Below are 8998 nucleotides of genomic sequence, written 5' to 3' on the forward strand. Positions count from 1 at the left end.
GGCAACAAAGGATCCCCCTGCTACCCCCTGCCCATCTCCCTCTTCTAAGAGCTGTTAAAGAAAGAGGAAGTTTGCTGTATCCCTGCAATGTAGTTTTGGTTTGGGTCCGCCTGGGACGGAGTTCTCTTTCCCCAGAGCAGCCCTTCATAGTGCTGTGCTTTGTAGTTGTAGCTACAAGGGCGTTGATAACACACCAATGCTTTACCTATGGAAGCACCACAGCTGCCATTCAGACCGACTGTTCTCTGCTACCACAGCCCTCCTCACCAGAAAAGGGATAGCGACAGGGCCTTAACACACGGCCGTTGATAAAAGTGCTCCAAAGGGAGCGCGATGCTTCCAACACGTTGCGCTCCGCCAAAACCACCCTTGTACGGCACGCCTGTAGCGTCACGCGCACTATTTTTCAAATTTTAAGCAGAGGCAGCAGCCTCTACGCACCGCCTTTACGTACGTTTGCGTACCACTTCCAAAGAGCTAAGAGCTGGCTTCCTACAAGACCCAGGACACTGCTAAGCGGTTCCAGCATCACGCTTCAAATGATCGGGCAAATCACTACCTATACACAGAACGCTGTTAACGGGACGAAACGTTCCACATACTTACACTCCGGGGAGGCACCAGTTCAACTTGCATAACTATTTCCCCCAGCAACACGCACGAGACAGAGGTGATATCCCCATCCTCTATCTTTATTGTGTAATTGCCGCTCAAAGCCTTCGTTACCTTCCACAGACACATGCCACAAAACATCACACCTCAACAGTGCCTAGATTGACAACGGGCAACAGACAAAAATCCATTCAGTGGCCATTTGTAGACGTGCGGCAACTCTTGTGGTTAAAAACTCTTAGCCGGGCGGACAGCCAGACTGACCGCCACCCAGAATACGTAGATGTACGCGACAGACAGACCGCCCACCCTCGGGCCCTTCACCCACAACCGTCCGGAATCCCTTGGTCAGGCCCAGGTGCACAGCACGCTTCTCAACAACGATCATTAAAGGACCAAGAAGCTGGAGAAGTACGAAACCATAAATTCAGAAATAAGATAAGAAGCCACACACAGAGAAGGGAAAGGGCAGGAAGGGAAGAAATCAGAACAGAGAACCTCCCAGACAAACCGCTTAGCCAATTCCTAGCAATTCAACCATTGCGCTTCAAATTACCACCTCTCCCTCTGCAACTGACACTTTCCAAGGAAAGATACAAACACCGGTTATGCACACTACTATAGGAGAGGAAAAATAAGGAAATCAAAGCCAGCCACGCCATTTTTTTTCAAGCGAGACAGGAACGGACGACAAAACACCCACAGAAGCTACGTTTGTCTCCGGGTTGAAGCCCCCATTAATACTTCAGGCAAAATACCCAGTTCTGCTGGAAAATAAACTTGAGGCTGCCTTTTGCGTGCGTTTACAAAGTCTTCGAACTTGACTTTTACCTATAAAAGCGAAGCACCCAGCACCTCTCAACCAGATTGCCCCTTCCTCCCTCACCCCTGACCTGCCACAAACCCCAAGCCCTCTCCTCCCTATTACAACAAGTACTACTAACTCTTACTCTAGTCCATGTCAACAGGCATCAGACTGCGCTCCAAAACAACACTGCATTTTGCACCTGAAGCACATACCCTGCCACGAGCATTGCTTTACAACGCTGCTTTTAGTCAAAACGCTCAATTCCCTTACAAGCTACAGGCAAAGGACTATAGCGGCAGAAAACCCAAAACAGCCTACCACGCCCTATCGAGAGCAAAAGGGGGGATGGCAAAAGAGTCTAGGAAATGAGGAACTAATCATGGCTACAGCTTAGCGTCCAGGAAGCTTCCCAGTACTTACAGAGTCTCCACAATCTTCTGCTTCAGATAACCTCATAATTGGCCCCTTAGCATGACTAGGAAAAGCATCGGAGTTGGGGTGAAAGGTTATGGGACGTGAGGCACTGTTGGAAGAGCAAACGGTTAAAACCTGAACGGCTTCAGAGAAAGGTAATACAGCTCAAGAAAACCAACATGCCCCACTGAACTCCTACAGCAGCACATTAATAGATACCCCAAACGCAAGCCAAAACGTTGATTTTTCTTGCGCCTCCATAATACTTTCTACGCGCAGAATACAACGCATTTACAGAGCCCCCTCCACAACCGGGATTCGGCACACAAGACGATGGGGGTAAGGAGACGGGCCAGTACTTCAGATAAGCGACCTCCGGTATGTTTTAGCTTGGCTGGACCGATTCCTAGAGCAGCTTTTCTACTCAATGCCATCCACGCAGAGGCACGACAGGAGACAAAGGCATTAACCGAATCGGCAAAGAACTTAGTGAAGTGGACCATCAGCGGACGTTCGTTCTCTCTGGAGCTCAACTATTGAACAAAAGCACGTGAAACCTCTATGACGCTCTCTCTTACGAAGCACATCATTAAGACCTGCATTTCTCCTACCGAGAACCAACTCAGTACGGTTACGGGGCTGGGAACCGAAGCGAGACGGACAGCACCAGCAACCCAGAACGCCCCGCGGTAATAGGGGAGGTGGAAACAGGGAACGAGCACCGAAAAAGCGCGAGGTTGTAGGGATAGGGCAGTAGAGAGCTCCACAACTCAGAGACACCCTGTCCCTCCCTCCCTCTTTCCGACCCCTCAAACACTCACCCGCAACAAGGACGCCACCAGCCCTGCCGCGCTCCCGAACACCGCGCAACCGGACCTCGGCTCGGGGTGCTTGCGAGCGCGGGGGGAGGGGAAGAGGAAAGGAAGACAAAGGGAACAGCAAAGGAACCGGGGCGGGCGGGGGCGAACCGCTCACGGAGAAAAGCCGCGGCTACCACCTCGTCCTCGTAAATGACGTTGCAGGGGATGCGCCTTGCCCAGGACCTTTCCGAAGGCAGCTGCGGCACAACCCGACCGACCGGACACCCAAGTCTCTCCTCAGCCACAACGACCAGTCCCGTCCCCACGCTTCCTCAACTCGAACACGCCTTCCGCGGCGCCCATTGGGCCGCCAGATCGCCACCGCCCGATCGCGCATGGCGATTCGCTGTCTCACCTGTCCTTTGCGCTTGTCCCCCCCCCAGGCGGGTCCCCGCCCTCGTCCACCCGGTGCTCTCGGGACGCGGAGGAATCCGATCTGGGGATGGAGGGAGAAAACTTTGACATGGGCGAGTCCACCGAGGGGATCCCTGCCGTGTAGTGCTGCCACCCTGGGGGCGGGAAACGAGGTCTCAGAAGAGGCCATTGTAGCTACAAGTACCATGTTTTCTTATTTACTACCGCATCGAGTCCACCCCACACGTGCTTGTGGCTTTTTCGTGCTGCTGCTGCCTTTTTCCTCCAGGCAAAAGGCTGGTGTTGCCAGGCTAGGGCAGGCTTTGCCCTTTCAGAGCATTTCACACAACACACCAGAAATACCTCTAAATTCTTCCCTGTGAAAGCCCCACTCCCGTGGCGGACGTCTCTAAGCTGAACGCCTCCTGGGAGAAAATAAAATACAAAGTGTGTGTTCAGCACTGGTGGCTTGAGGGCAGGAGGGCAGATCAAGATAGAATTTGCCCCAGCCTGGGCAGGAGCCTTTAATAAAAAGAGGCAGTGCCCCCAAGGGTGGCCTGTGGTGCCCTGCAAACCCAGGGAGAGGGAACAATTTGATTGGCTTACACAACTCCACTGTAACACGCTTAAACCCCGCTTTCCTCTACATCGGGCTAAGGCGATCCTTAGCTTTCTTTGCGGCAAGGACACATTGTCGGCTCCTGTTCAACTTGACGTCCACCAGGAGCGCCCCTCCCACGTCCTTTTCTGCAAAGCTCCTTTCCAGCCTGTCGGCCTCCAGCATCTACTGGTGCCTGGGGTTGTTCCTTCCCAGGTGGGGGACTTTGTACTTCCCCGTTTTGAACCGCAAGAGGCTCCTGCCTGCTCAGTTCTCCAGCCTGTCGGCGTCCCCCTGGGTGGCAGCACAGCCCTCTGGTGTATCAGACACTCCTCCCCGTTTTCTATCATCAGCAAACTCCGCCAGGGTACACTCTGTCTACCCCTCATCCAGATCACTAATTAACATGTTGAACAGGATCACACCCATGGTTGACCCCTAGGGTACACCGCTAGTTACTGGCCTCCAACTAGACTTCACGTCTCTGATCACCACCCCCTCTGGGTCCTGCTGCTCAGCCAGCTTGCAACTTCCGCCACTGCCTACTCATTCGGCCCGCACTTTATCAGCTTCTCTGGGAGGATCTCTTATGGGAGACGGCCTCAAAAGCCTTCCTGAAGGTTAGGGAGGCAGTATCTGCAGCTCTCCCCTTGTCTGCCAAGCCAGTCATTTCGTCATAAACGGTTATTGGGTCAGTCAATCAGAACTCTCCCTTCGTGAAGCCATGGCGGCAACTCCTGATGACCCTCTTGTCCTTCACGGGCCATCGCCTTCGCAGGGATCAAGGTGAGGCTAAATGGCCTGTAGATCCCTGAGTCTTCTTCCATGCCCTTCTTCAAGAAAAAGGTGACATTTGCATTCTACCGCTCCTCAAGCACCTCTCCCTATCTCCATCAAGACTGGCTTCACAATGACATATGCCTGCTAACCCAGCAAAGTTAGACAGACCTTTCCCACTCCCTCTCCTCTCTTCTCCTCACCTCGCCACTCCTCCTTTAATTTTTCTCATTTTATTTTACCGCCAGAAGAGACACCATCCGCTTGAACACCCTTGCCTCCAATGACGCGGTAGCGTCACCAAACCTCGCCTGGTCACTTGGAGAGAGAGAGACAGATATGAAGATGCCTTCCAGGGGAGGTGTCTCAGATGCCCCAGTAACACAGTGTTCAAGGGTAACAAAGGATCCCCCTGCTACCCCCTGCCCATCTCCCTCTTCTAAGAGCTGTTAAAGAAAGAGGAAGTTTGCTGTATCCCTGCAATGTAGTTTTGGTTTGGGTCCGCCTGGGACGGAGTTCTCTTTCCCCAGAGCAGCCCTTCATAGTGCTGTGCTTTGTAGTTGTAGCTACAAGGGCGTTGATAACACACCAATGCTTTACCTATGGAAGCACCACAGCTGCCATTCAGACCGACTGTTCTCTGCTACCAAAGCCCTCCTCACCAGAAAAGGGATAGCGACAGGGCCTTAACACACGGCCGTTGATAAAAGTGCTCCAAAGGGAGCGCGATGCTTCCAACACGTTGCGCTCCACAAAAACCACCCTTGTACGGCACGCCTGTAGCGTCACGCGCACTATTTTTCAAATTTTAAGCAGAGGCAGCAGCCTTTACGCACCGCCTTTACGTACGTTTGCGTACCACTTCCAAATAGCTAAGAGTTTGCTTCCTACAACACCCAGGACACTGCTAAGCGGTTCCAGCATCACGATTCAAATGATCGGCAAAAATCACTACCTATACACAGAACGCTGTTAACAGGACAAAACGTTACACATACTTACACTCCGGGTAGGAACCATTTCAACTTGCGGAACTATTTCCCCCAGCAACACGCACGAGACAGAGGTGATATCCCCATCCTCTATCTTTATTGTGTAATTGCCGCTCAAAGCCTTCATTACCTTCCAAAGACACACGTCACAAAACATCAGACCTCAACAGTGCCTAGATTGACAATGGGCAAAAATCCATTCAGTGGACATTTGTACATGTGCGGCAACTCTCGTGGTGCAAAACTCTTAGCCGGGAGGACAGCCCGACTGACCGCCACCCAGAACACGCAGATGTACGTGACAGGCAGACTGCCCACCCTCAGGCCCTTCATCCACAACTGTCCGGAATCCCTTGGTCAGGCCCAGGTGCACAGCACGCTTCTCAACAACGATCATTAAAGGACCAAGAAGCTGGAGAAGTACAAAACCATAAATAAATTCAGAAATAAAATAAAAAGCCGCACACAAAGAGGGGAGAGGGCAGGAAGGGAAGGAATCAGAGCAGGGAACCCCACAGAGAAACCACTTAGCCAATTCCTAGCAATTCAACCATTGCGCTTCAAATTACCACCTCTCCCTCTGCAACTGACACTTTCCAAGGAAAGATACAAACACCGGTTATGCACACTACTATAGGAGAGGAAAAATAAGGAAATCAAAGCCAGCCACGCCATTTTTTTTCAAGCGAGACAGGAACGGACGACAAAACACCCACAGAAGCTACGTTTGTCTCCGGGTTGAAGCCCCCATTAATACTTCAGGCAAAATACCCAGTTCTGCTGGAAAATAAACTTGAGGCTGCCTTTTGCGTGCGTTTACAAAGTCTTCGAACTTGACTTTTACCTATAAAAGCGAAGCACCCAGCACCTCTCAACCAGATTGCCCCTTCCTCCCTCACCCCTGACCTGCCACAAACCCCAAGCCCTCTCCTCCCTATTACAACAAGTACTACTAACTCTTACTCTAGTCCATGTCAACAGGCATCAGACTGCGCTCCAAAACAACACTGCATTTTGCACCTGAAGCACATACCCTGCCACGAGCATTGCTTTACAACGCTGCTTTTAGTCAAAACGCTCAATTCCCTTACAAGCTACAGGCAAAGGACTATAGCGGCAGAAAACCCAAAACAGCCTACCACGCCCTATCGAGAGCAAAAGGGGGGATGGCAAAAGAGTCTAGGAAATGAGGAACTAATCATGGCTACAGCTTAGCGTCCAGGAAGCTTCCCAGTACTTACAGAGTCTCCACAATCTTCTGCTTCAGATAACCTCATAATTGGCCCCTTAGCATGACTAGGAAAAGCATCGGAGTTGGGGTGAAAGGTTATGGGACGTGAGGCACTGTTGGAAGAGCAAACGGTTAAAACCTGAACGGCTTCAGAGAAAGGTAATACAGCTCAAGAAAACCAACATGCCCCACTGAACTCCTACAGCAGCACATTAATAGATACCCCAAACGCAAGCCAAAACGTTGATTTTTCTTGCGCCTCCATAATACTTTCTACGCGCAGAATACAACGCATTTACAGAGCCCCCTCCACAACCGGGATTCGGCACACAAGACGATGGGGGTAAGGAGACGGGCCAGTACTTCAGATAAGCGACCTCCGGTATGTTTTAGCTTGGCTGGACCGATTCCTAGAGCAGCTTTTCTACTCAATGCCATCCACGCAGAGGCACGACAGGAGACAAAGGCATTAACCGAATCGGCAAAGAACTTAGTGAAGTGGACCATCAGCGGACGTTCGTTCTCTCTGGAGCTCAACTATTGAACAAAAGCACGTGAAACCTCTATGACGCTCTCTCTTACGAAGCACATCATTAAGACCTGCATTTCTCCTACCGAGAACCAACTCAGTACGGTTACGGGGCTGGGAACCGAAGCGAGACGGACAGCACCAGCAACCCAGAACGCCCCGCGGTAATAGGGGAGGTGGAAACAGGGAACGAGCACCGAAAAAGCGCGAGGTTGTAGGGATAGGGCAGTAGAGAGCTCCACAACTCAGAGACACCCTGTCCCTCCCTCCCTCTTTCCGACCCCTCAAACACTCACCCGCAACAAGGACGCCACCAGCCCTGCCGCGCTCCCGAACACCGCGCAACCGGACCTCGGCTCGGGGTGCTTGCGAGCGCGGGGGGAGGGGAAGAGGAAAGGAAGACAAAGGGAACAGCAAAGGAACCGGGGCGGGCGGGGGCGAACCGCTCACGGAGAAAAGCCGCGGCTACCACCTCGTCCTCGTAAATGACGTTGCAGGGGATGCGCCTTGCCCAGGACCTTTCCGAAGGCAGCTGCGGCACAACCCGACCGACCGGACACCCAAGTCTCTCCTCAGCCACAACGACCAGTCCCGTCCCCACGCTTCCTCAACTCGAACACGCCTTCCGCGGCGCCCATTGGGCCGCCAGATCGCCACCGCCCGATCGCGCATGGCGATTCGCTGTCTCACCTGTCCTTTGCGCTTGTCCCCCCCCCCAGGCGGGTCCCCGCCCTCGTCCACCCGGTGCTCTCGGGACGCGGAGGAATCCGATCTGGGGATGGAGGGAGAAAACTTTGACATGGGCGAGTCCACCGAGGGGATCCCTGCCGTGTAGTGCTGCCACCCTGGGGGCGGGAAACGAGGTCTCAGAAGAGGCCATTGTAGCTACAAGTACCATGTTTTCTTATTTACTACCGCATCGAGTCCACCCCACACGTGCTTGTGGCTTTTTCGTGCTGCTGCTGCCTTTTTCCTCCAGGCAAAAGGCTGGTGTTGCCAGGCTAGGGCAGGCTTTGCCCTTTCAGAGCATTTCACACAACACACCAGAAATACCTCTAAATTCTTCCCTGTGAAAGCCCCACTCCCGTGGCGGACGTCTCTAAGCTGAACGCCTCCTGGGAGAAAATAAAATACAAAGTGTGTGTTCAGCACTGGTGGCTTGAGGGCAGGAGGGCAGATCAAGATAGAATTTGCCCCAGCCTGGGCAGGAGCCTTTAATAAAAAGAGGCAGTGCCCCCAAGGGTGGCCTGTGGTGCCCTGCATCCCCAGGGAGAGGGAACAATTTGATTGGCTTACACAACTCCACTGTAACACGCTTAAACCCCGCTTTCCTCTACATCGGGCTAAGGCGATCCTTAGCTTTCTTTGCGGCAAGGACACATTGTCGGCTCCTGTTCAACTTGACGTCCACCAGGAGCGCCCCTCCCACGTCCTTTTCTGCAAAGCTCCTTTCCAGCCTGTCGGCCTCCAGCATCTACTGGTGCCTGGGGTTGTTCCTTCCCAGGTGGGGGACTTTGTACTTCCCCGTTTTGAACCGCAAGAGGCTCCTGCCTGCTCAGTTCTCCAGCCTGTCGGCGTCCCCCTGGGTGGCAGCACAGCCCTCTGGTGTATCAGACACTCCTCCCCGTTTTCTATCATCAGCAAACTCCGCCAGGGTACACTCTGTCTACCCCTCATCCAGATCACTAATTAACATGTTGAACAGGATCACACCCATGGTTGACCCCTAGGGTACACCGCTAGTTACTGGCCTCCAACTAGACTTCACGTCTCTGATCACCACCCCCTCTGGGTCCTGCTGCTCAGCCAGCTTGCAACTTCCG

The 8998-nt window shown here is 52.9% G+C and overlaps 1 protein-coding gene across 1 annotated transcript; it reads right to left on the minus strand.

Annotated features, from left to right (window-relative positions):
- Positions 1 to 682: 682 nt before the first annotated feature.
- On the minus strand, positions 683 to 3832 carry LOC139789157 (uncharacterized). Its single transcript, XM_071729680.1, has 5 exons — positions 3696 to 3832; positions 3050 to 3130; positions 2656 to 2961; positions 1841 to 1943; positions 683 to 1015 (listed from the first exon to the last, which is right to left on the minus strand). The coding sequence occupies exons 1-5, from the start codon at positions 3830 to 3832 to the stop codon at positions 851 to 853; spliced, it is 792 nt and encodes a 263-aa protein (XP_071585781.1). The 3' UTR covers positions 683 to 850.
- Between the last annotated feature and the right edge of the window lie 5166 nt (positions 3833 to 8998).

This window comes from Heliangelus exortis, chromosome W (assembly GCF_036169615.1).
Source record: "Heliangelus exortis chromosome W, bHelExo1.hap1, whole genome shotgun sequence".
Taxonomy (NCBI): Eukaryota; Metazoa; Chordata; class Aves; order Apodiformes; family Trochilidae; genus Heliangelus; species Heliangelus exortis.

Excerpts from the sequence above, each read along its gene's own strand:
- LOC139789157 (XM_071729680.1), bottom strand. The coding sequence starts at position 3,832 with ATGCTGGAGGCCGACAGGCTGGAAAGGAGCTTTGCAGAAAAGGACGTG. Across the intron at positions 3,131-3,695 it reads AAGGATCGCCTTAGCCCGAT|ATCGGATTCCTCCGCGTCCC; the intron begins GTAGAGGAAAGC and ends CTCCATCCCCAG. Across the intron at positions 1,944-2,655 it reads TGGTGGCGTCCTTGTTGCGG|TGCCTCACGTCCCATAACCT; the intron begins GTGAGTGTTTGA and ends CTCTTCCAACAG.